The 27,674-nt window shown below is 41.6% G+C and overlaps 1 protein-coding gene across 1 annotated transcript in view; it reads left to right on the top strand.

The window, feature by feature from the left end:
- The window catches only part of STK32A (serine/threonine kinase 32A), a 98,829-nt gene that overhangs the window by 35,739 nt on the left and 35,416 nt on the right, over window positions 1–27,674 (top strand). Inside the window, exons 5-6 of the mRNA XM_066617345.1 lie at window positions 2,109–2,282; window positions 21,887–21,924. Of these exons, the coding sequence (XP_066473442.1) occupies window positions 2,109–2,282; window positions 21,887–21,924 (212 nt within the window). The remainder of the gene's footprint in view (window positions 1–2,108; window positions 2,283–21,886; window positions 21,925–27,674) is intronic.

Here is a 27,674-nt window from a genome sequence, read left to right as displayed (position 1 = left end):
GATCAGTTTGGCCCAACACAAACTAAGGTTCAGCCCTGGGATCCTCTTTTTTCTTTTTTTTTAATGCCAAGGCTTAACCTTGCAAAATGTGAAGAAAGAATAGATGCAACTTCTTTCGACTTAGAGTACATTTCTTTTACCTATTGAGTAACCAAAGAGAGTTTCCATATTGCAGGAATTAGGGGGAAGGATTTCAAAAATTGGTGATGTTTCCAGACAAATATTCGCCTCGGGTCAAACCCCTGATGAGGAGATACTTGGGAATTCCTTCTCATCATATTTGGGTGGACTGTCATCCTTTATACGTCTTTGCCCCTAATTTTTTGCCCTCTGGGCTCCTGTTTTCATTTTGATCTTTTAGGTCCTGTTTCATGCCATTTTGCATGTGCCCTAGATAAGCCTTGATTTTTGTAATTAAAAATATATGCACAGTGTGATATTTTCACTGTATTTGTGGTTTTTATTTTCACCCAAAAAGGAATGGAGTGCTGTACCTCAGATTGCTACAGAAATTGAACCTTGTTCCCATATCCTTAGGGACAGTCCTGCTCAACCAGAATAACTCAGTTCTGGATTTTAAATGTAGAAACATTGGAGCAGCAGGTGAAATGAAAAATGAATGGCAGGCAGTGGGAACATGGAGGCAAGGTTATTTGTTGCCCTACCACAAATGGCCTGGGAAATGGTCACTTGTGCACTTGTCACAGCCAGATTTACTGCAGTGCTCTCAGTGTGGGACTACCCTTGAAGCCAGGTTGGAATTTGCAATTGACTCAGAATTCAACCTCCAAAATCCTGGCTGATGTGAACCGGACTGAATGTATTACACTAATCTGATGCCAATTATACTGGGTAACATTTTTTTTTTCTGGGCTCGGTTGACATTTCTGGCATTGGTTTTCAAAGCTTTAAACATCTTGGGACCAAATTATGGGCTATTTCTGCCTATCTAATCTTTAAGTACTATAACATAGGCTTTGCCCTCTGACACATTGCTAAATTATATTTGGTTAGCAGGAACCAGAGACAGAGCTTTCTTGGTGTTGGCCCGGAAGTGTAGAAGTCTTTTCTTAGGGATGTTAATCTGACCCCTTCTTTGTCTGTTGAATCCAAATATATTTTTTATCATACTAAGCATTTGTCAGATGATTTTATCCTGTGATTTTATTATAAAACATAATTTTATTTTTGCTGTGCTCTGTTTTTATTATATTGTTGTAGGCTTGAATTGTGTGTTGCTTTTCCAGTATTTGTCCTTTTAATTTGTTAGCCACTTTGTTAAATTTTTAGTCTAAAAGGAGGGCTAAAAATAAATCTGTGACTCTCAATATATAAAAATAAATCCTGGGTCTAAATAATTGAGTTGTTATGGTTCATGGAGCTTAGGGTTTCCATGTTAGGTTCACACTTTGCCCTATGAAGCTTAGAGTAGATGCCAGAATCATCAGTTCCTCTTGTATGCTGAACTACTGTGCAAGATAACTTTGGCCTGGTATTGACATAGTCTAACTCCAAGCAGAGCTGTAGCTCTTCTCCACATGTATTCTGAGTACTACAATCATCAGCTTTTGCCCTTCATGTTTGGGAAGGCGGGGAGGGGACGGAACTGGATGGAGGGAGAGAGGGCCAATGGTTGGATCAGGCCTGGGAGGGGCCAGAAACAGTTGCAGAGGCTGCCACTGGATCCCATCCCCGCTTTGGAGCCAAGGTGCTTGACATGGGTCTCCTTTGTTCTGCACCAGCCTAAGGACTGGCACAGCTTCAAGAAGATCCATCAGGGCCAGCTGTGCTTGAAGCTTCATCAACATCAGTTCCCTTACCCCAAGGAAACATTTGGCACCTTCCCTGACCCCTTAGGATATGGTGGCATCCATTTTGACGCCACTGTATCACTGGGCACCAGGAGGGATAGGACTAGGCCCTAAGACTCTCCTATTTGTCTCTCTTTTCATCTTTGTTGCTAAATTTGAGTTGATGCTGTTTGTTTTGTTTGTTTTTTAATGCGCTGTTGTTTTTTTACTATTTTAACTGCTGCATTGAACTCCTTTTTTACAGGGGAAATGTGGGATATTAATATTTCAATTCAATAAATAAAACAACTATTTCAGGTATTCATTTCAGGATGAGGAAGACATGTTTATGGTGGTGGATCTTCTTCTTGGAGGAGACTTACGTTACCATCTGCAGCAAAATGTTCGCTTCCAAGAGAACACCGTGAAACTGTTCATTTGTGAGATAGCATTGGCACTGGACTATCTGAAGAGCAAGAACATTATCCACCGGTGAGTCCTATGGATATATTTTACTTAGATACCAATCTTACCATGATGAGTCACCATTAATCCTGCAAAGGGTCAATAATGACACAGCACAACGGCACTTTCTAACATGGTTACCATTGTGGATGAATAAATAGCCAGCCCTAACTTTCTCTTTTCAAATTAAAGCATCATGTCTGGCTATCTGAGTTACCATTTCATAGATACAGGTCTAATGGCATTCAGAGTACTTTAAACAGAAAAGTCCCAAATACATTAACTTTATCTTATAGGAAGATACTCCAGCTGCCTGCATATTTTTGTTTTCCATTTCTTCACCTTTCCCAGCTCTACTATGTCTTTTAGTAGTTGGAGTGATCAGCAACTACATGCAGTATTCTAAGTATGGCCACAACATCCATTTGTATCAGGGCATTGCAATAATGATAATTTTATTTTTAATTCCTTTCATAATATAATCCATAGTCTGCAATTCATGTTTATTGCAGCTGCTGCAAATTGGGTTGTGTTTTCATTGTTCTGCCAGCCGCAACCCAAAAATCTGTTTCGTGGCCCCTGCCAGTTCAGACCCCTTTAGTGATTATGTGAAGCTGAGAGAGAGGTAGTGTCTTCAATGGTCGGAAGCAACGCCACCTATTTCTTGCCTACTTAGAAATGGCACTGGAAGTGAGAATCTCTGGGGAGAGGATCTTTGTGGTGCTTGCCAAAAGGTCATTTGTCCATAATGTGTGGATTTGCAGTCCAGAAATATAAAATGATCTTTTTTATCATAATGTTTGGCATATTAACAAGCTGTCTTCTGGAGTGATTTCAGTGAATGCTCAGAAGTAAAAATGTTTAATCCAGATGAGTCATTCATGCTCATAGGTCATTTGCTGATAGATCATTCTTTATAATGAAATCTTTGGCTTCAGGTTTCTTATTCCTTCACAGACAAGTACTGCAGAAGACTAGCAGCCCAATCCTAACTGGGCTGCCTTCCATTGGATGTGAGTTTTGCTGGCCTAAGTGCTGGCCTACCGTTGGAAGTGATGGTCTGATTACAGGCTGGCACTTCTGGTGAATACAGAGAGGCGAGCAGCACAATCACTGTGCTGCCATGTGTGCAAGCTGGCGGCAAGGACCCCATCTGCCACAGCTGGTAGGCAGCGGGGGGGGGATCAGGCAAGGGGCCTCAGAGGAGACGGGTATTGGCAGCGATGGCTCTGCCAATATCCTCTGCTCTGTTTTTGCCTCAACGCCTCTACTTGGTGTTACACCAGCTAAAAAGTGTAACTTGGTGTAACTTGGTGTTACACCAGCTAAAAAGCTGGCACAGCTCTGAGTAGGCTCATAAGGGCCCATGGGGGAGTGGAATCAGGTAAATAAAACTATTACCTCTTTGCCCCCACATGGTCCCTGGCCACCTGCAGGATGCAGCAGAGCCTGTGCCTGTGCTGGTGCTCTGGTGCCCTGTGGGCAGCTTTTATTTAGGATTAGGCACTAATTTTGATAACTTCTAGCCCTTTCATTTTTAAATTAGTATTGCCTGTTAATTCTCTGGTCACAATACAAAGAACTACTTTGTATGCTCCAAAAGATATTGGCTTTTTTCCCTTGGAACTGGAAGCCTGTTGCTCCTGTTGTTTTAGGCATTGCCTTTGTCACTCTCCTGACTTACACTATTGCTTAATTATGTGGGAGGGTGTTGTGGTAGGGTGTGGGAGTTTCTAGCAGAGCGAAAAAACAAATGGCAGCGCAACAGAAACTCGAGGCTAATGTCCAAGGCAATCCCTCAGGAGGCAAAGAAGTACTCGACACGAGAGTTAGGTTCCATCACCAAGGTATATTATTTACAAGGATATTTACCATAACATGGTCAAACATACAGGAACACACATATACGGCATCCTGATTCCTATGCCCCCCAACACCCAATGGAGCGTTTGTCAGCAGCCTTGTTTTATGCACACGGCACGCCCACAATCAGGTGCACAGAGTTAGCATTCAGTAACAGCTGCTACTTGCTACAGACAGACTATTCAAACATAGTGCTTGTCACATTTCCTCCTGTGCACAGGACCTGAGTGATTTCCTGGGTTCAGACCTCAACAGAGGTCAAGGATGCAGCTTTTTGAGAAACAACCCCAAAACCTTGCTGATAGAGCATACTGTCATTCTTTGCGTGCTTCTCCAGTGTATGAACAATATTGATAGTACGTTCCTTGGAGAGCCATTTCTACATACAAGGTTGCAATGAGTAATCCGAAGGACAAGTTCAGTAGAAACTCTTTGGAGGTTTGAAGTTCAGTCAAAAACTGCAGCTAATGGAATTCTGGCTTGAGTCAATACTGTAGGATTTAGCTCTAAATTGATAATTGTATCCCATCAAAACGTTATTACTTTCCACTTCATTTTTATGCAGTGTGAATGCCATAATACCCGACAGCTCTGGGAATAGAACATCCTGGCAGGGGAAATGCAAATTACAAATTTATGACAGTGATGAAGATTGAAATATTGGTATACTAAGTAATAGTATATTACTATTGAAATATAGTATACTAAGTAATAGTATATTACTTAGTATACTAATATTGGTATAATATTGGTATACTAAATATTGGTATACTAAGTATAGTATCGTTGACTGTATCTATAAAATTACTCAAGCAAAGTATTCTGAACTTGGGGCTCTAGAAATGCATGTAAAACACAGTATGATGAATTTAAGTGGGTTGTAGATCTATAAAAAGCTTGGTAGATACAGATTAATCTAGAATAAACTAATTTTTTCAAAATCTAAATTAGATTTTTAAATTGGATTGTTAATAGAAATTTAAATTACATAGATTTCTCTTTAAAAATCATCAGAAGTAAAATGAAATATGAATTAATACCAGCATGTTAAACTCTACACATAGCCTCTAAAAATTTGGACTCAACCCAAATGCTCCTTATTCCCTTTTTTACACTTACTGAATTTGCAGACAATATATAAGTGAAGAAATTGTAGAAGTGTTATTTATTTTACTCAGAAGTAATCCCATTGTGTTCAGTAAGACTTAGGGCAAAAGTGCCATAAAGCTCCAACCCGAGCCCTGGTAAGTTTGTGCCAGCCGAGCTCGGCCAATGCAGGAGTCTGGGAGGGTGGGGGGTGGGCAGGAAGAAGGTGTTCCAGGTTGGGTAGAGGGCGGGTGGCGCCCTCCCCCATCCTTCCCTCACCCCTACCTGCTGCAGTGGGCTTATGTCCTTGGCTAAGGGAAGTTGACTAATGTTTTGCCTCATTCACATTCCAGGAACAGCATTGCAATAATACTTCAAACAAAAATGGAAACTCAAAAAGAAACCATAAAATATATTCAAAGAAATGAGTGTGATGCTTAATCAGGAGAGAAGTAGTGATGTTTAAAATCATTGTCTGAAGTTTCTAAATATAGGATAGCTGGCAACTTGGCCTGGAATATGCCTTTCTGCCGTTTTAATTTTGAAACTTCTGTGCACACCCTAAACAAGATCACAGTTGTCTTATTACAGCTCCTGTGTTTCTTTCTTTTTTTTTAAATGATCTTTGTCATATATGACCTTTTTAAAAATGTACAGCATGCCTTTTTTTGTAATGTGTTTAACTGTCGGCCTCTGGACAAATTCAACTGCCTATTTCATGCTTCTGTAACCAGAGGAGCCTTCAAAACAAAACAGTGTGGTAATGAAGGTATAAGCTTAGCTTTTTCTGCTCTGCACCTGTTCACACAGCCACCAAATAATGAATGAGGATGAATTACACTGGGCGAGACACAGAATAAGGTCATTTTGTGTTAGGTAGCAAAGGTCTGGTGAGTGTGTTGAGTACATACAGTACGCAAAGACTGATGGTGCTATAGGAATCATAATAATACATATTATTATTAACATGTCATTTGGATTCAGATTGTATCTGTTGTGTTTACATTACGGTCAGCAGGAGGAATACAGTACTTGTAACATAGTCATATAAGTACCATGATCTTAAAACACATAATAATGCATGTTATTGAGAGGGAGTGGAGGAGTACTTTCTTGCCCACATCTCTAACTGTTTTGGATTGTGAAGCTTTAAAGGCCAAATAGCTTGTTCTGCTAGGGCAGACAGCCGTTATCATGGACACCTTGCATTATTCTCTTGATAAGCTTGCTGTTGATGGATAGAGTGACCAAGCGATTCAAAAGCCATCATGATAAATGTAAGGAGATATAAGTTGGTGCCTGTAGTATGTTGCCTTCCCTTTATAATGAGTTACTGGACCATTTGAGAGCAGCATTAAGACATCATTTTAATGTCTATCAAGATAATTTTATTGGAGCAAGATACAAAGCTATTGATTACTTGGCCAAATTATTACTTTCCTTACATGACTATCTCTTGCTAAGGCACATGGGATGTCCTCTAAGGAAAACAGCAACAAGAAGACTATGATCAGACTTTCTCTACCTGCTCTTTTTCAAAGGAAGAAAAAGGGAGGGGTGGTGATCAAAGAGTACATAACAACATTGGTGTGATGTAGACGGAGGAATGGTTCTGTAGGGAAAGAACTTACAGCTAAACCAGTGGTTCTCAAACTGTGGAAAGGGTTTATCCACTTTTTAGAATGAGAATCTGTCAGGACCCACCGGAAGTGATGTAATGACTAGAAATGACATCATCAAGCAGGAAAATGTTTAACAATCCTATCCACACTTACTCAGCAGTAAGTCCCATTTACTATCATTGTTAGATGATATACATAGTAGCCAGTTAAAAGTACAGAGCTGTAACACTTCCCCAGATGCAGTCACATACCATAGTAGCATCAAGTCTAATTTATTAAAAATAACATATTGAAATGACTGGGGACCCACCTGAAATTGGCTTGTGACCCATCTATTGGGTCCCTACCCACAGTTTGAGAAACCCTGAGCTAAACTGTTCATTCAAGAGTGATGACCTTCAGTGCCTGAGCAATTGTTGACTCCCTACTTCCTGTATGCACGAAAAGCTGTACAGTAGATAAGGAAAAAAATTACACTTTATTGTTACACAAAATTAGTTCTCATTTGAGCACAAGGAGGACTCTTTTGTGGGGGACAGAGGTGGGGAGAGAAAGTAGTGCCTGAATTCAGACTTCTGCCTACTTCTTGCCATCTTTCCACAGAACATAGTATTGTTTTGAATTTACCGTAATTTTGTTTTGAAGGCACAATCCCCCCCCCCCCCCACAACACAAATGTGCAAATGAATTGCCTCTCGGAATATTGACAAAAATAAAGAATCCTCAACACATGCATACACTGTATGTACACCAGAATCATTTGCAACCTTTTTTGTTCTGAAATAATCCACTTCCTGAGGATATCAATCATAATTGTCATTAGGTGGCAGCTGTCAAAATAAAACTGCTCCTATGATATAGTCTGAAACTTAGTTACTGAGTTCTTAAAAAAAAAAAAAAAGTATTCCACTGACTTTACTATATAACAAAATTGTCTTAAATCCCTATTTTCTCCCGTCTTTCTGAGTTACTGACCTTGTATCCAGAACGTGGATTGATTCTTGTTATAGAGAATGTAACCTGGCAACACTGAACACCACAGTTATAAACTAACACTTTTGCATTTCTGCCCATACTAAAAGATTACTTTCCAACACACTGCAAAGTGGTGTATGTCTTCTCAGTACATGCTGGGGAGGAATAAATCAGTCTAACAACTAAAATACAGGTAGAATGGAAGGAACTCTTACACTAAAATAGGACTCTGTTCTGGCTGAATTAAGGCCTACAACTGTCTTTTTGAATTGTTTGTGCCACTATTTTGCTGTAAATTGCAGTGATCAGGTCTCATAGCTCTGGTTTTGGAATATATTATTTACAGCCCTGTATTTCATACAGTAAACATATAACTGTGCTGCTCACAGGTCCTCTAAGACCAAGCTCTTAATTTTCCTAATGTAGTGTTTAAGACCAGCTGAAATGTCAAAGTTTTCAAGTTTCCCAGAACTCTCTTTCAAGTTGGATGTTTAAAAAACATCCTAGGTCTGCACTTTGTAAAATGCAGTGGAAGAGATGTTTTGCCGACTTAATTAGATTTGATTATGCTAGAGGCAAAACAGGTGTAAGTTTGCACTAAATGCAACTGGAAGAAAATATAAAAAGTAGCAGTTATTGGGATCTATCTCTAGTCCTTTAGTGTGTTCTGATTACCACCTTCTTTGCTAAGCTTCAAAATCCTTTGCAGCACTGCAAGAGACTCTTGAATTCTGTTTTTATTTCTTCTAGTTGGAAAAGTAGCTGGTAGAGAAGCAATTGATAGGGTAGCCAGGCTGCCCAGGGTATGACAAAATGCCCCTTCCAGCACACAGGGAAAGAACAGCTGACCACCCTATTCCTGGGCCTCTTACATTCCTGACCCTTCCAGATGTACCTGATGCTCTTTCAGAGGTTCACATGTGGAGAGAAGTACAACTTGTATTTTTGTCCACATGAACCTGTGCAGATCCTTTGAACTGTTTTCCAGCAGAAGAATTTGGCCAATGGGCTATAAAGCCTCGGTGATATAATAATAATAATAATAATTACAGTATTTATATACCGCCTTTCTTGGTCTTTATTCAAGACTTTATTCAAGGCGGTTTACACAGGCAGGCTTATTAAATCCACGCAGGGATTTTTACAAATTGAAAGAAGGTTCTTTCTTTCAAGAACCACTACATTCAAGGTGTTACACTCCGATCTGGTTTAACATTCTGGCCTCCATCCTCCCACGCTCCGAGCAGATGGAACAGCTCAGCTGCAGCTTGCCAGCTGCTTCAAGGTCACACGGTGCCGGTGGCCTCGAACTGGCGACCTTGTGGATGTTAATCTTCAGGCAAATGAAGGCTCTACCCTCTAGACCAGACCTCCTGCCCGGATGGTTTAAGGTTCATCCTTTTTTCTTTTTACAAAGAAAGGATGTTTTTAAGGATGGTTTAAGGTTCATCCTTTTTTCTTTGTACAAAGCATGTTTCTCTGGGACTTGCTGCAGGCGTTGCATATGAGATGTGCTGTATGGGTAGAGGAATTATTGGGATATGGATGGACTTTGGAACTGGCTTACACAGTTTGGGGTATGGATGGACTGTGGACCTGGCCCACTAAAATTTGGTTGTTCCCTAGGATGTAATAATGAAAATAATCAGGTCCTGGTTACTCTCAACTGTGTCTGGAGTTGCATCATCTTCAGTGGAATTAAGAAAAAGAGGAATATTACTTTTCTTATTTAAAGGAAATACTTATTTAACAATCAGGAACTGCAGCTTAACTCCTTTATCTCAGTCTTGAACCAGAACAGACCCTCCCTCCCCCGCAGCTACAGTTTGCCCCAAGAGAAAAGCTTTCATTGGTACCTGTGACAAATGTCCCATATCTGCCTATTTTTTTTTGGTCTATTTTCCCCTGTTTTTGGACACTTTTAATTCCCCAGAAGCTTCTGTAGCAGTCCAGCTGCTTAAAAGCTGCTGGGACATGCTCCTGAAATAGCTTTTGTCCTTTGAAATGCCATTCCCAGACAGTCATGTTGCTGGATGTGTACTGAATTCTACTCTGTACCCGGCTTTCTACTAAGATTGGCATGTACCAAGTGGGCACTTATCAATCTAATAACAGGATTGGGATGGAGCAGCCAGGTGGGTTCATCCAGTCTGTTAACCTGATGGTATCATCAACCCTAGGTTTTTAAAATTAAAGTACAGGGATGCTTGGAGTGTCTTTTTCCATATCTTCTGTTGGAACCAGCTGCTGGTTAACAGACATATACCTACCAAGTGTGTGGTGAACAGAGTTCCTGGAGCAACCTAAGTAGCTAGCAATAGAGACTGTATTTCTAGCTAGACATGTTTAGGGGATTGATTTTGTTTTGTTTGCTCTTTTCACTCCAAGCCAAGCTGCAAACTTTAGCAGTTTAGCGATGGGACTTTGTTATGCGCTTTGCTCTTGACTAGCTTACTAACTCCTCTTTCTGGGCATTACTAGTTATTGCATCCAGTACAGTTGTGCTATCTTTTGAGTTTATCCAGCCAAGTGCAGTCTTTACATCATAAGTTGTACTTTTCTATCACCTTGTCCCCTTTTCGTTTAGTTCCTTTTTCTAGTGTGTTTTCAATAAACTGGTTATATTTTGACACCTTGCCTGCGTCATCTACGTTCACAGGTAATTCAGAGGGTGTGGCATCTGATCGATGTTGAGCAGACTGGTTTCCTGTGCTTGCAATCCCTCTCTGTGCCCCTTTTAACGTGTCCTTTGATTACTATTTGTGTCACAGTAGATATGCTAATGAAAGGACAAGTTCTGCTTCATCTTAAATTTGCATACTATTGCACAGTGCCTTTAGGCCTTTTTCTCTGCATCTGCAGATGATAGCTCTTTGAATTTGTAGGCAGATATGTGTCTTCCTGTATAGCTCTCAAAAGGGAACAGCAGGATGCAACTTCAAAGAGATAGAAAAGCATCATTGGCTAGCCTACTATGGTTGTTCACCATTTTCAGATTAATCACTGAAAGCAGTTTGTACATTCAGCAGACAATCCCTAGGCAGGCTGTCTTCACCTTATGCTGTGAGTTAGTTTTGTGCATACCTGTTAGTTTTATGATATTATACCCTGTAGTATCGTGTGTGAATTTTGGCAGAATATGGTGAGTTACTATTTTCCTTTTCTTTCTTTCTGCATTGTGGTCTTGTCTGAAATTGGTGGAGACAGGGCTGGTATGAAATTCCCCAGATTCTTCATTCCAATGTAACATTATGTTTTATTTCCCCTTAATTTACCCGGGCAATGGGTGAATACTGATTAATTGTAAATACAGAAATTCATGTTAATCACTCTCGAGCACATGTGTATTAATCCATGGCGAATCTTCCCTCCTCATTCCAAATCATGTAAATAGGGTTTTAGCATGTTAGGGGAACATTCAACTGATTATGCCATTATTATTTTTTGCTAGCAACATGATTTTTTTCCACTGGGGGGGGGCACAATCAACATAGTATTAAATATGCTTAAGTCCCTATATTTTAGTTAACGTTTTGCTGGACTCTGTGTGATCTTGGACACTAGGCTAAAATGCTGCACTATAAAAGTCACTGGTGGAGGTGGGGAAGTGCAAGCCTTTTGGAAGCCTTGTCACAATGTGGAAAACAGGTTATATAAATGAGATAAATGTAACATGATGAAATAGCTTTGGCCACCTGGAAGGTTTTGCTAGTCTTATAATTAACAGTGTTCCCAAAGGGGGTGGCATTAAATTGATAAAAGAGCACCTTCACTGTAGAGTACAACATCTGTCCTTGGCATCCTCGGGGGATACGCAGACAACTGTTTACTTTGTAGGAACAAAGCCCTGTGGGCATAACCATGACTCAGTCTTGTGTTTTTTGAAATATCAGCAGACTTGCAATCAGCTGAAGTGGCGGGAAATTTGCTAAGCAGGCTAGACCCTAGACAATAGATTCTGACTTGTGTGCCCACAGTGCAATCACTGATACAATGATGCTGTCGAAAGCACTGTGCCCCTTCCCCTTTTGGCAGTGAAGGGGTGTCAGTATGCTTGCATGGTGTTTTCCATGTTGTCTGTCCTCTGTATTGAATTACAAGGCACTTGGCTAAGACTCACCTAGCAGGTGCTAGGAAGCAATGTAAGTAGCCCATTAAGCTCAGGTAATGTCTTGTAAAGTCAATCATGTGTATAGAGCAGGCGTATCAGTTGTCTCTTTGTTCCAGCAAAAAAGGAAGGAATATTCACTTCTGTTTGCTCTTTTGGAAAATTAGTCTCCCCTCCTCTTTACTGGGATGTGAAATCTTCTGCTATAGAGACCAAAATCTGTCAAAAATCTCAAGTGTTCTTGGATAGGATATCTGCGGTTTTTAACTGTTTAACCCAGACAACTGTTATGCCAGTTGGCATGTTATGTAAACTAGAGTATATTTTCATGCAAGATCTTCCCTGGAAAAATCTAATCACATTGTCACTAACTGTGACTAGAACAGAGGTTCCAAAGCATTTGGAAAGCTAGTTCTTTAAACATCATTAAAATATGGTACAAAAAAGTCTTCCTTTTTTGATGTAAAGTATGATGGGTGACACTGTGCAACATAAAAAAGGTTGAGTTGAATGTATTTAGGGTCTTACAGTTCTATTTACACTATACACTCTCAAATGCAAAAGACAGTGGTTCAAAAGGGACTATGGGCACAATCCCAGTCTTCCATTGGGCCAGCTTGCGCTGGCCCGGGAATATCACGAACATAAGGCAAATTTGCACCTTCTTTAGAGTTGGGACGGCTGGTGCAAGGATGTGTGCCAGCCTCCTTGTGCTGGAGCAAGCCCTGGGACCAGTGACTGCACACCAGCTGAGTTAGGCTAGTGCAGGGGTCTGAGAAGGGTGGTGGGAGGGCAGAACTGGTGCGTTTCAGGATGGGGGAAAGGCTGAACTGGTGTTTCGGGGCAGGGGGAGGGCAAGTGGTGGGTGGGCAGTGCCAGGATCCGGCACTTAGACTGTATTCTGACCCCACTCCTGGGTGAACCAGTGCAGAGCTGGGCTGCTCAGATTTGTGTCACCTCTTTACGTGGCACAGTTCCAAGTAGTTCCATTGGGACTGCTGCCACGTTACCCGGAGTAAGGGAAATTAATTCCCCTTGCCCCCGGCTGAGCCACAGCCAGCCCCAACCCTGTGCTGGATACAACGCAGGGCTACCAGCTTGTCTGTTCCAGCACAGGTTAGGATTGGCTGCCCGTGTACTAAGGGTTCACTTTATTGATGGTAATGTTGTTTATAAGTGATATATAAACACCCATTGGCATGTATTAAAAAGTAAATTATAAAATGTAAAAATAGCACTTCTGCCATGTAGCTTATCGAAGGCTAATTTGATTGACTAATTAATGCTTCTCCATCTCCGACTACCTCTTCCCATCTAAGAATTCTTTCCTGGAACATTGCAGGGTGGAAGAACAAGAAAAATGACAACGGCTTCTTAAGCTATCTTAGAACCATTGACATTATTCTGTTGCAGGAGATGTGGGTTTTGGACCATCTGTATATTCCTGGCTACAGGGCTTTTGTAGTACCTGCAACTAAACCCACTTCTAATGGTCGTCCTTTAGTGTATTTAGCCAGCCTTGTACTGAAGCAGTTTAAGTCATGCCCTTTAGACACCATTCCAGGGTGTTGTAAGATACAAGCACTGAAGGTGTCTTTCTCAGGCATTGACTTAATCTGCGTCAACACTTATATTCCTTCTTCGCTTTACAGCTTACAAAGGACCCAGCTCTGGAGTGATCAATTGACATATCTGAATGAGCTTAAGAGGCCCCACCTCCATGCTGAAATTCTTTTGCTGGGCGACTTAAATGCCAGGGTGGATAGCCATTGCCCAAAACTTGGCGCAAGCCAAGTGCTGCTACTTCTGTCTGCGGATGATGCAGTACTGATATTTCGTACTAGGATTGGCCTAAAACGTATGCTGCAGAGTATTTTTTGTCCAACAAATTGCAGATCAATTACACTAAATCTAAAATAATGATATTCACCAACAGATGGAAAGCTTTTAAATGGTCTTGTAATGGCAACAAACTGGAACAGGTCAAGCATTTCAAGTACCTGGGAATCAACTTCCATTACAGGCTCACTTGGGCTTTTCATCAAAGGCAGTGCAGAACGCATCGAAGCTAGCATCCTCAGCTATTTCCTGTTTCTTTTTCACCTGCGGCAATGGCTATGTTCCAGCTACTCTGGAGGCGTTTAAGGGGAAGGTTCTTTCCCAGGTTCTCTATGGCTCTCCTGTCTGGTTTAAGGCTATTAACCAATCATCAGAACACATTCAAGCCTCTTTTTTGTGGAAGATTTTGGGTTTACCCAGGTGTGTTCCCTACCCAGTTCTGTGTCTCGAGGTGGGGTTAATTCAGTTAAAGATCACTGCATGGCTAAGATTATTGAAATTTTGGTTTAGGATTTTATTTAACCTTACCTCTACTGGTCTAGTGCACCAACCATTGTCAGATTCAGTCCTCCCTTTGGAGATCGCTGATCTTTTAACTAAACTTAAGTCAGTAGGGCTGGACACCGCAGAGCTAGGCATGATGGGCTGTGATGTAGCTTACAGACTTGTCAAAGAAAGAATTCTTGACATTGAGCAACAAGAGCTGTTCGGTGCTGCCAGAACCACATGCTCTCCACTCTATCTCCATGTTCCGGTTAGTTTTAGGAAACCAGCCTCCTTCTTTTATCACCTGGAGTGCCCACAGGCTTGGACAGCTTTCACACTTGCAAGATGTAACGCTCTTCCATCGGCCTTGTTAACGGGCAAGTTTAGTGGTATCCCCTACTCGGAAAGGAAATGCAAGTGTGGTAGGGATTGTATCGAGACACTAACACATACCTTTTTCTACTGCCCTACATGATGCTTCACGTGTGAAATATCTAAGCCCATTGTCAGCTAGGATGCAGGGCTGGGAGGATTCAATCATGCTCCAGTTTCTCCTTTCCACATCTGAACCTGAGTCCCTGGATAAGGTCGCTTCCTTTTTATCCGGGGTAATAGCCAGGCAGAATTCTGGGTCTCTGGGCAGTGTGCGAGAACAGGACTGATGATTATGTTGTAATATCATTGTATATTTGTGTCTTGTTTTGTCCCCCCCCCCTGTATTTTATACCAATAAAGGTCTTACTGAACTGAACTGAAATGCCCATTGGCATGTATTAAAAAGTAAATTATAAAATGTCAAAATAGCACTTCTGCCATGTAGCTTATCAAAGGCTTCTCTAAGATTAGAAGTCTCTTCTTTGATCCACTATGAAATTTAATATCTAAATTTTGACGATTCAGCACTGTAGTTTTGCTGAGTAACACTGAGCAGATTGTGTTAGGTCCCAAAATGCTTCATTTCAAAATTACTTCTGTGATCAGTTTGTTTATGTGTGATGGTTCTAGTTCATACAATTGTGATTCTATTGTATTGTAATAATGTCAGTCCTTTGGTTTTAATTGGAAAATTCAAAATTAGTAAAGCCACCATTCAAGCTGCAAACGGATGATTATTTCCATGAAACAATTCAAGTACCTTCTTTCTCATTACTAAGATCGCACTAAGTCCAGCCTTGCTTCAGTGAGCAGAAAATTTATAAGCAAGGAGTATAATCAAGGAGAGAGGAAGGCTTTAAGCAGGAATGGCTTTTTCAGAGGTAAAATATGTGCTCATTCTTGTAAAATGTTCCCTTTAGAAGCCATGTGAGAGGCTGTCACTGTTGTAAATCTTGACTTGGGCAATACTGCTGATGTCACAGCTAGAACAGCCAGGGTGGTTGTCGGGAGTATTGACCTCTTGGATTGTTTCAGACTTGCCCATATGAACCTATGAGTGTAGCAGCTTCTAGAACTAAGTAAACCCCTGCTAATTGGGTAAGAGGCACTTTTTCAAGTGGGTGCTCCTTTTTCTAGCAGGGGGAGAGTAACTGGCCCATCTCACCCCAGCAGTGTCTGTTCTGGTGGCTGCCTGCTGGTATTCTTTTGCATCTTTTTAGATTGTGAGCCCTTTTGGGACAGGGAGCCATTAGATATTTGATTTTTCTCTGTAAACCGCTTTGTGCACTTTTAGTTGAAAAGCGGTATATAAATACTGTTAATAATAATAATTAATAATAAACAGATTCGTTTTCTGAAAGTATCTTTCTGGTCATTATGAGGTATACCAAAATGGTCACAAGTTGCCTCAAAATACCTTTTTTTGCCTCATAATCTTGAGACCATCCGTGTCCATGATTACGCTGTGGCTCCCAGATGCTAGCAGAGAGGACATGTAAACAACAAGAGGCAAAGGGTGTTAGGATTATTAAGGAGGAAGCAGATGGCCCTTAATGAAATCTTCAGACCCCAACCCCTGATTCTGTGCAGTCTGGATTTCGTTCTGTCCTTTTGTTCCCTTATCAAAAAAGTTGCTAAGGGACCACCAGTGAGGCCAACGGAAGCAGTCATCTTAGGCAGTAGGCTGCTTGCATCTGTTGATACTTCTCCTCCCCTTCCTGGATGGGAAAGGAAGAAGGGACAAAATGGAAATGTGGGGGAAAGAAGAACCGCAGACTAGAGTGTTGGAGGAGCAAAAACTGAACATCGTCTGCTAAAGGGACACACACACACACACACACACACACACACACACACGGAATTTACATGAAACCAGCTCACCACTAAGATGAAAAAATTGACCTTCTTTGTCACCAGAGGTCAAAGCAGAGAGAGGGCATACCCATTGTATAAAATGGAAGGTAGATCTTGCCTCCACACGGAACTTGATCCTTTCTTTCCCTTCATTGTTCCTGGACCTAATATTGAAAATCCTGTTATGGTTAAAGAGGAATGCTCTTAATATGCTCAAAATGGATAAGTGAAAATCCTTAAGAGTCAATATACAGATAACGAGGGAAGAGTGAGAGAGTGTGTATAATTTTTTTCTTTTTTCATATTTCTTTTTAGTTGATTATACTGCTTCTCTTTCACTAATAAGGGGTGAGGGGGAAACTTTTACTGGCAGAATTTTCTATTGCTTTTTATATTTCTTATTGTTGTTCGGTGTCATGTAAGCTGCTTTGCAGTTACTGTTGAAAGGAAAGGTATAAATGAAAGAAATAGTAAGAAAAGAACACAACGTTCTGTGGGAGCCTCTCTGAAAAGGGTAAATGTGACCTTTGAGACTAGAGACAGACATTAGTTTTCAGAGCACTAAACTTGGTGTGACAGAGCAATCTTTGCTTATTGGGTACTTACTGAAAAACAACAACCCCCAAACAAAACCATTTGTTGCTGTTAAGTGAATGTGACACATTTCTGTAAGATCTCTGTTGGCAACCTTCAGTCTCGAGAGACTATGGTATCGCGCTCTGAATGGTGGTTCTGGAACAGCGTCTAGTGTGGCTGAAAAGGCCGATTCGGGAGTGACAATCCCTTCCACACCGGGAGCAAGTGCAGTCTGTCCCTGGCCTGTCTCCCTGGCTATGGGCCTTCCTTCTTTGCCTCTTTGCCTCAGACTGTTGGCCAAGTGTCTCTTCAAACTGGGAAAGGCCATGCTGCACAGCCTGCCTCCAAGCAGAACGCTCAGAGGCCAGAGTTTCCCACCTGTTGAGGTCCACTCCTAAGGCCTTCAGATCCCTATTGCAGATGTATCGCAGCTGTGGTCTACCTGTAGGGCGCTTTCCTTGCACGAGTTCTCCATAGAGGAGATCCTTTGGGATCCGGCCATCATCCATTCTCACAACATGACTGAGCCAACGCAGGCGTCTCTGTTTCAGCAGTGCATACATGCTAGGGATTCCAGCTCGTTCCAGGACTGTGTTGTTTGGAACTTTGTCCTGCCAGGTGATGCCGAGGATGCATCGGAGGCAGCGCATGTGGAAAGCATTCAGTTTCCTCTCCTGTTGTGAGCGAAGAGTCCATGACTCGCTGCAGTACAGAAGTGTACTCAGGACGCAAGCTCTGTAGACCTGGATCTTGGTATGTTCCGTCAGCTTCTTGTTGGACCAGACTCTCTTTGTGAGTCTGGAAAACGTGGTAGCTGCTTTACCGATACCCTTGTTTAGCTCGGTATCGAGAGAAAGAGTGTCGGAGATAGTTGAGCCAAGGTACACAAAGTCATGGACAACCTCCAGTTCAATGAATGATAATGCAGGGAGGTGAGTACACATCCTGAACCATGACCTGTGTTTTCTTCAGGCTGATTGTCAGTCCAAAATCTTGGCAGGCCTTGCTAAAACGATCCATGAGCTGCTGGAGATCTTTGGCAGAGTGGCAGATCTTTTGGCAGAGATCTTTGGCAGTGAAAGCTGTTTGCCCAAGTTGCACTAAAGAGGCTCCAGGTACTTGTGGAGAACGTCTATCCAGAATCGCAGTGTGGATTCCGAGCCAACAGGTCCACCACTGATATGGTATTCTCCCTTAGACAACTGCAGGAGAAATGCAGGGAACAACGACAGCCACTCTTTATAGCCTTCATAGATCTCACGAAGGCTTTCGACCTGGTCAGCAGGGACGGCCTCTTCAAGATTCTCCCCAAGATCGGATGTCCACCCAGGCTCCTCAGCATCATCAGATCCTTCCACAAGGACATGAAGGGCACTGTTGTCTTCAATGGCTCCACATCAGACCCCTTTGACATCCGAAGCGGCGTGAAGCAGGGCTGTGTTCTTGCGCCAACCTTGTTTGGGATTTTCTTCGCTGTCCTGCTGAAGCAGGCCTTTAGAACTGCAACAGAAGGCATCTAGTCTGTGTGACTTCCTCTTTGCCGACAATGCAGCTATCACTACCCACTCTGCCAAAGATTTCTGTAAGAATTTTGGTGTGAAGCAGCAGATAATCATGTATTTGTCCAGGGTTTATAATGATAAAGAAAAAAGCTAATATATCCAAGACACATAGTGGTGGCTCTATCATACCACTTCCAAATATCTGGGAATTAAAACATCTTCCATCACCAGCCTAAAGGTTGCATAGTTAATGAGACATTTACTTTTGGCCATCATAATTTTTTCCCCATTCTGAATTGATGATAAAATGGATTGAAAATGCTTGTTTCTCTTTGTTGAACCTTTCTGCTTTTGTGCTGTAGCATCTAGAGCGGATCTTTGGGGTCAGGCTGTTAGTTTTCCAAGATCTACTTGGTGGCATATGTCACAAAAACTTCTAAGTTAAAAGAAACATAAAAGACATTTTTGTGAGAACGCAGATTAGCTTCCTCTACTCTTGATTTTGTTACCATGAAGGAGGCCTGGTGTAGGCCAATCAATACGTTCAAAAATAGAGCTTTCTTGCCGTTACATTCTTCCTGCAATTGCACCTTACACAAGAGAAGCTTTTTATCCATTATTGTCAAAGTATCTTCAGTGGACTAAGCATGTCCTGAATGCTTCCCCAAGGGTCCTTTGCTTTGGGTTAAAGAAGTTGGACGTGTGAAGGCAAGTAGCTTGAACAGTGAAAGCCAATGGAAGTTATATTTCCTTCTGCATTTGTTCAAGAAAAGAAATTGGTGCAATTGTCTTTCATTTCCTGAAAATGCTTTGAAATTAAGATATCCTATTGAGAATGAAGAACTTTCTGTAGGAAAGGACTTTCTATTGAAAACTACAGTATAGTTATGAAACCACGGAAAACCGAAAAGAGAAGGAAAGCGTGCTCTTAGTATTTTATTGCAATCTATAATGTACAAAATGTCTTGGAGTTTATTATCAGTATTCTTTTATTTAGGGCCTTAAGGCCCTTTAACTGCCCTGTTAGAATGATTAAACAGTTTTTATGGTATTGTGCTTTCCATCCTTTTGATTCATGCTTATCTGAGAGAAGGAAAACTCTGATCCCAAACCTCCACTGCCTTGTGGCTACATCCAGTTATGGAAAAGGCTTCAGGAGTCAACCTCGAGGCAAAATCCGGAGCCGGAGTCCCTGAAGCAGTTCATGGCTGAACACAGTCACGTTCTGGCAACTCCTGCGACACCGCTGGAACCAACCGTATTGGCCTTTGCCTTTCCATTGGACCATTTCAGCGACGTGGAGAGGGGGGATTTGCTGCATGGGTAACAGCCTGTCCTCCATACCTACTTTACCCAGGCTTCGCGCACTGGAGAGGACACTCTGTTCCAGAACCACCATTCAGAGCGTGACACCATAGTCTTCCAAGACTGAAGGATGCCAACAATCTTCAAGCCAGTTCCACTGAATATAGTACAACTTTGGTGGTATTTTGCATAGCTTACGTTTAACTGGACATAGTAATTTCTCAAACCCATTCCCATTTTCCCAGATAGGCATTGTGGTTAGTATCCACAATAATCACACCATTCTTCAGGGTTTATTCAAGACTAGAGTTCTAAATCCTGCCTTTTCCCCTCTTACTGAACCATATTTTCTTTAGAAATGTGTACATATGAAAAAGTATGAAAATCAAGGTGGTTGCATAGACCCAAAGTAAAAATTCTAATCCCTGTGATTTACTAGTGCAATATAAGAACATCTTATCTTTCAGAGCGCGATACCATAGTCTTTCGAGACTGAAGGTTGCCAATACAATACAATAAGAACATCTACGGTTGCATTTGGGAGCTTGTTTCTCATATGGTTTTACAGTACCCTTTGGAATTACATTTTATCTCTGTGATATGGTCTTTCCAAAGCTGAATATTGCCCAGTACATTTTAGCTTAATATTTCTCAATATATTTTTTTCTTCGTGATTTTTAAAAAATTGCTTGTATTAAGAATGAACTTGACCTGAACTTGTCCCCTACTGAAACAAAAATGCTGCAGTGCACGAATGAGTTTTAATTATCCTGCACCTTTTTGTCCCAGTACCAGAGTTTGTATTTTAATAGAACAGAAAGATTTCTCCATTCTGATGTTAGTGTTTATTGTGGGATATGCCATTAAGGGCACAATCCTAACCCCTTATGTCAGTGCTTTCCAGCACTGGCATAGTGGTGCCAATGGGACATGTGCTGCATCCTGCAGTTGGTTGTCACTTATGGAGGCCTCCTCAAAGTAAGGGAATGTTTGTTCCCGTACCTCAGAGCTGCATTGCCCTTATGTCAGTGCTGGAAAACATTGACATAAGGGGTTAGGATTGCGCCCTTAATATACTATTATACTAATATTATACTATTATACTAATATACCCTGCAAGCCCTGAAGCCTGGTCATAGTAACCTTTAATGAGAGGGTGTATGGGTAGGTAATATTTGCATTAAGCTTTTCATGAGTCAACTCAATTGGTTAGAACATCTCTGTGCCATTGCTGTTCTTATCTGGTGACAGGCAGCTGGTATAGAAACATTCCACACAATTGGCTGAATTGTGCCACACTCACTGCGTGGCTTGTTACCATGTGGGAGCATTTTTCAGCAGCTTCCTCATGAGGTTAGTAGCTTTTGCATTGACCCAAAGTAAAAATTCTAATCCCTGTAATTTACTAGTGCAATATAAGGACACCTCCGGTCACATTTGGGAGCTCAGGTCTGGTCTCCGTCGCAAGTTTGGAATCTGTGGTTAGTTAAAACTGCAGGTCCCGAATCTGCATATACGAAGGCTGGACTTGTATATGACTTTACTAATGCTACTGTATCTGAAAACAGGAAAGCAGTTCGCAAGGTTTTGAGTTTCATAGAATTCTTCAACAAGCTCAGTGATGGGGGGAGGAAAAGGAAGGGGGGAGGAGGAGATGTTGCTGACAGAGAATATAGCAGTAAGCTTTGTCTTCAGTAAAGTGTATACTGTGGAAGTTCTTTGCAGGTATGGTAGGTTAGGTTATGCCAAGTTATAGTAGATCAAAGAAGCAATGTCCGCTTTCCATTAAAAAAATGTAAAGGACAGGTATTAATTGAATCTGTCTCTAGCACGGATTGGGCCTTGCTGTTGTTTTTATTCATTTTACTGATTCTTAAATATTGGTAACTGGGTAGCATGTCGCAGAAATGCTGTCAGCTTATCAAGAACAGTTTGGGTGTAATTTAAACGATATATGATTATGCTGTAGGTTTTGCAGTTGTATCATTGACGTTCTTCTCTGCTAATATATTTTCCTATTCTTTCTCACTTTTATTTTAGGGACATAAAGCCTGATAACCTCTTGATGGATGAGCATGGTAAGTGCCTGTCTTTTCAGACTACACAACATGCAATCATCACAGGTCATACAATGTCATATTGTTGTTAGATGGAAAACACGTTGAGGCAAAAACCTACGCTCAACTGTTGTTTCTACTGAATGGATGGACATGTCAAAAATTTCCAGTTATCCAGTATTTCCAGTACTTTGTGGGAATTCTTCATTTACAAATTGTAATGCATTTCTATATAAGCCAGGGGTTTCAACTTTAGGGCTCCTGGATCTTTAACAATTGTGTAGAAGAGGGAATTTCTGATGGTTCAGCTTGCCATCTCACAGATAAAGGTCTATAAGCTAACACAGTAAGGCCAGAATCCTAACTTGCGCTGAACAGGCAGGCCAAGTTGCCTGCGCTGTATGCAGTGCAAGGTAGGTGTGGGCTGCAGCACAACTTGGAGTAAAGGGATTTATGTACCCTTATACTATGTCATGTGCCAGCCACCCCTATGGGCCTGTGTGGATCTGTACCAGTGAAATAGCTGGTGCAGATCCAAGCAGCCCGGTGTAACACCAGCCTGGTTGGGAGGGGCAAAAGGATCTGACCCAAGTTGCCCAGGCTGGTCCCACCCCCTTCCTGGGCTTGGTTTGCCCACTGTTCCACCCTCCCCCATCTTTCTTCCACCCAGAAATGCCCCTGTTCCACCCTCTTGTCACCCTGTCCCACCCCCTGCACTGTCCTGCTCAGGCTGGCACAAACACCATCTCCAGGCTGGATTCATCTCCGGCAAGCCAGCACATGTCTGTGCGCTGGCTTAACTTGCTGCCAAGTCTCTGTGAACATGTTTTACAGCACATTTGCAATACTCAGGAACCAGAACTTGAGACTTGTGCTGGCTCAGCTGAATGTTGGGAATGCTCTGTAAGTTTATAAAAGTGTGCACAATCAGGCTTTCCTCTTCAGGAGAACTTTCCATATTTTGTGCTTTTATGGAAGGCTCTATATCAGGCAAATTCCAAGATAACATGGTTCTGCTATAGGAGATCAGAGGGAAATATACTTAGAGGAGACAAAACACATATTTAGAATATTGAGAGTCCAATTCTGTGTGTGTCTACTGTGAAACAAGTCCCATTAGAGTCAATGAGGCTTACTCCCAGGTAGTGTGAATAGGGTTGCAGCTTAAATTGCACAGTACGTTGTTTTTCTAGATATGTACGTACTCTTCATAAGAAGAGCCCTGCTGGATCGGGCCACAGGTTTATCTGGTTCAGCTTCCTGTATATCACAGTGGCCCACCAGATGTCTCAGGGAGCACACAAGATACTTGTATACTGGATGTCCTTTGGATTATACCAGGGGTGCCCAAGCTTTTTGGCAAGAGGGCCACATCATCTCTCTGACACTGTGTCGGGGGCTGGGAAAAAATTTACATTTCAAATTTGAATACATTTGCATAAATGAATATATTAGAAATGGAATTTATATGAATGAATGACGGTCTTGCAATAGCTCAAGGTCTATCAAAGGCCTTGCAAAAGCAAGGCCAGCCTTTCCTTTGCTGCTGCATCACAGACATAAAACAGCAAGCAGTGGAGGGAGCCCTTGTCCCACAGCTTACATGAGAGGGTGAACAGTTGGCTATCATACTGAGAGCAGTTGCATCAGGCCAGCGCGGGCTCCAGCAAGTCTCCGGTGGGCCAAAAGCTCATTGGAGACGGGGGACTCCCTGAGGGCTGGCTTGGGAGTCCCCAAGGGCCACAAATGGCCCCAGGGCCAGGGTTTGGGCACCCCTGGATTATACTATTGGTTTGTATAATGGCATAATGATATTGGCAGTTTTATTTTCAATCCCTTGTTTAATTATCTGAAGGTTTGTGCAAACGCTTAATGCAAACGTTTAATTATCTGAAGATTTGTGCAAACAGCCCAATCTTATGCATGTAAATCAATTCAACTAAGCTTACTCCCAGGTAAATGTGCATAGGATCATAGCCTAAGGTTCCAATCCTATGAACACTTTCTTGGGAGTAGGCCTCATTGAATACAGTGAGATTTATTTCTGAGTAGACCTGAATAGGAGTGGGCTGTATCTGTGCAATCTTATGCATGTCTACACATAAGTAAGTTCCATTAAATTCAGTGGAACTTACTCCCAAGTAAGTGTGCATACAATTGCATCCTTAGCCAGTCATGGAGTCAGAGGTTGCATACCATTTTTCATGTGAAAGCAGTTTAGGTACTTCTGTAAAAGTTCAACAGAAGTGCCTTAATTTCCACATTGCTGTCACGTTATGTGTATACCATGGTAAATTTCTCACTTTTTCTCCACAAGGTGAAGCTATCAAATGTGAAGCTATCAAATGTTGTGTTTTGCTCTGCTTTCTAGTGTACGAAGACCTCTATAGTATTCTAGATTTTTCTGTATTCTAGAGCAGGGGTGTTCAAAGTTTTTGGCAGGAGGGCCCCTTCATCTCTCTGACACTGTGTCAGGGGGAAAAATAGAATTAATTTACATTTAAAATTTGAATAAATTTACATAAGTTTACATAAATGAGTATATTAAAGATGAACTTATATGAATGAATGAAGGTCTTGCAATAGCACAATACCTATAAAAGGCCTTGCACAAAGCAAGGCTGGCCTTTCCTTTGCTGCCACTACTGCATCACAGATGTGAAACATCAAGCAGTGGAGAAAGCCCTCATCCCACAGCTCATGCAAGACTTCAAACAGTCACCCTCACACTGAGAGTAGCTGTGTCAGGCCAGTGCGGGCTCCAACAAATCTCTGGAGGACCAGAGACTCATTGGAGACTGGGGGCTCCCTGAGGGCCGCATTGAGAGTCCTGGAGGGCTGCAAGTGGCCCAAGGGCTGTGGTTTGGGCACCCCTGTTCTACAACCTTCAGTAGTGGACTCAGGGCCAAATCCTATCCAACTTTCTAGCACTGATGCATCCACAACACAGCACCTGGAAGGTCTCCATGACCCCCTCCCCACCGCAGGATGCAGTGCACATTCTATTGGCATGGGTGCAACAGCACTGGAATGTTGGATAGGATTGGGCTCCCAGTGAAGAACTTTTAAGAAGAGTAGAACAGTGGTGTAGCTAAGGGGGTGCAGGGGGTAGCAGCTGCACCGGGCATCAAGCTTTAGGGGGGCAACAAGCTGAGCTTGACACTAGTGACCAAAATTGTGAAAATCTTGGTATGTATGAATAATATCATCATGTTATATATCATTTGAAAGGTAATTTAATTCAGAATGCATTGGAATATCTGTATTCTATCAAAAGTTACGGCCAGTTAACCAGAAAATGAAAACACAACTGTGCAATTCTTCAAGTGGTGCTCTTCTTATGTATAGCAGGGAGAGAATAACCATCCCTCTTCACCCCAGCACAGTGTCTCTAATCGATCAGGGGCACACTTTATATTTATTCACTTAATTTAATTTAATTTTGTTGGGGGGGGGGGCTACAAGTCTTCTTTGACCACGGTAGCAGATAGATGCCATAGCTATGCCATTGACTGGAGGAAGGCAGCAGAGGAAGTGGGTGGCAAGCTGCTGGGGGGAGGAGGTGGGTTCCTCCCAATTTTCTCATTTTAAAAGCCCAGACGTGACATCACTTCTGGTTGTGACATCACTTCTGGGGCAACATTTTGAGCTTGGCACCGGGCTACATGATCATTAGCTACGCCACTGGAGTAGAATGGAATTTATTCTGATAACATTCATGCAAAGAATCCATTCAGAAGTAGAGGTCCATGCTTTCATTTGATGTTAAGTTTCCAGTATTTACAGTTGCTAGATGATAGTGGATGAACCACTATCATGGTTCTGTTATGGTCATCAGCTGCAGCTCATGGGATCAAGGGAATCTTCGTTTACAAAAGAATAGATGCAGAGCCTTTTCAGTTTGACAGCAATCCTCGTCACTGTGCCACCCCAGATCGAGCCTGGAAGTGCCATCTCCCCCAGTTGCATGACTTCTGGAAGTCTTTTTTTTGTTATTATTTTTTAATTTTTCCAAAAACAAAATAACAAACACACATAACACCTAATACAATACATACAAGACATAAACACAATATTAGAGGGTGCAAGATATCATACATCACTATAACTAATAAATCATTACATATTTCCTAATCCAGTTCCTCTTCTACGTTATCATTTATCTATCATATAATATATCATATATGTAATACATTCATCTAAATGCCCTATCTTATACTTCTACAACTTTATTTTCAACTAAACATAAAATAATTTTCATTATTCAATCTATATCTGTTTCACTGTTGATCCAAGCTCTCTAAAAATCTGTCCATTTCCACCACATTCATTATTTTCTCTATTAATTCATCTTTCATTGGAATCTTCGTGTCTTTCCAATATCTAGCATATAAAATCCTCACAAAATTAATATCATAATCCAATATCTAACATACTAAATTCCAACAACTTTTAATATCCTAATAATTACATATATCATTTCTCTATCTATAACATCCAAAGTTAATATATCCTCATGACTAAATATATAAACATATATGTAAACACACTAAGATCATTTTGTTGTGTAATTAATGCATCCAAACTAGCTTGAACCTGCAGATATTGATTTGTATGTTGCTGTCCCATCGCCACTAATTTCTCTGTATTGTCTTGTATTATCTGCTTCCATTCTTTCCCTTTCAGTTCCTCTTGTGTTAGTTTTCCCAAGAGCTCCTAACTTTCTCTCCTTTTCCTGTCATCCTTTTTCTTCCTTCTAATATCTTCTTTCTTCTTCACTTGTCAAGTCCTGTTCTTGTCCATGTAGTGTCTTTTTTAGTCCCCAGATGTCCCTGATGTTCTTATTTCTGTTGTTTATATCTTATTTCTGTTATTTATATTTGTTTCTATGTCAACCGCATTCTTTCCCAAGCGATAATCAAAGGAATGTAAACAACCACTTTTGCAAAACAAAAAAAATGCAGGTCTCCAGCCTCTCTCCACAGGCATTCCACAAGCTCTCCACAGGAAAACGAAACTGAACATGCCACAACAATAATTGTATTCCAAGATGGTTAATTTGTAATCCAACAAATTTTAGATTTATAAAGTTAGAGTTATGCACTCATATTTCCATAAGAAGCTCGGCAGATCTTAAAGCTTCTTCTCACATCAACAAACAAATAAGCAGAGAAAGCCTCCCCCTCCTTCCTCTTCTCCCAGGTGGGGCCCCTCCTTCTCCTTCTCTCAGGCAAAAGCTTAATCAGGCAGTCAATTAGTCAATTAATGCCAGACACACAGAACGGAACAACACTCACCTGCTTCTTTCAACTTCCTTCCCTGCTTGGAGCCTTCAGCTTAATTTCAACATTGAATCCTCACCATCACCGACATCGATGGCTGGATTCCCTTGGAGAAAAAACAGTCCCTGGCTGGATCCTTCTTCTCTGAAACCGTACACCATCTGTAGAATCAAGGCCTCTCCTGATCACTGATCCTCGAATCTCATCAGACCCGTGATTCTGGGAAGAAATAGTGTACTTTCCAAAAGCTTTCCAGGAGCTCAGAAAAACACGGTTACTCAGCCACCTCAGGCTCCGCCCCCCCCACTTCTGGAGGTCTTCTGAGGACTGGAGAGGCAGCACATGGCCTCTCTGAAGCTTGAACAATCTTAAAACATCACTTCTGGTTTTCGCCCCAAATCCAGTTGTGATATTTTAAGGTCCCAAGAAGGCCTTAGAAGGTGTTCTGAGGGTCAGGGTGACTGTGTGAGGCCTGTCCAGCCCTCGGAA

Source organism: Tiliqua scincoides, chromosome 2 (assembly GCF_035046505.1).
Source record: "Tiliqua scincoides isolate rTilSci1 chromosome 2, rTilSci1.hap2, whole genome shotgun sequence".
NCBI lineage: Eukaryota > Metazoa > Chordata > Lepidosauria > Squamata > Scincidae > Tiliqua > Tiliqua scincoides.
This window is presented reverse-complemented; position numbering and strand designations above follow the sequence as displayed.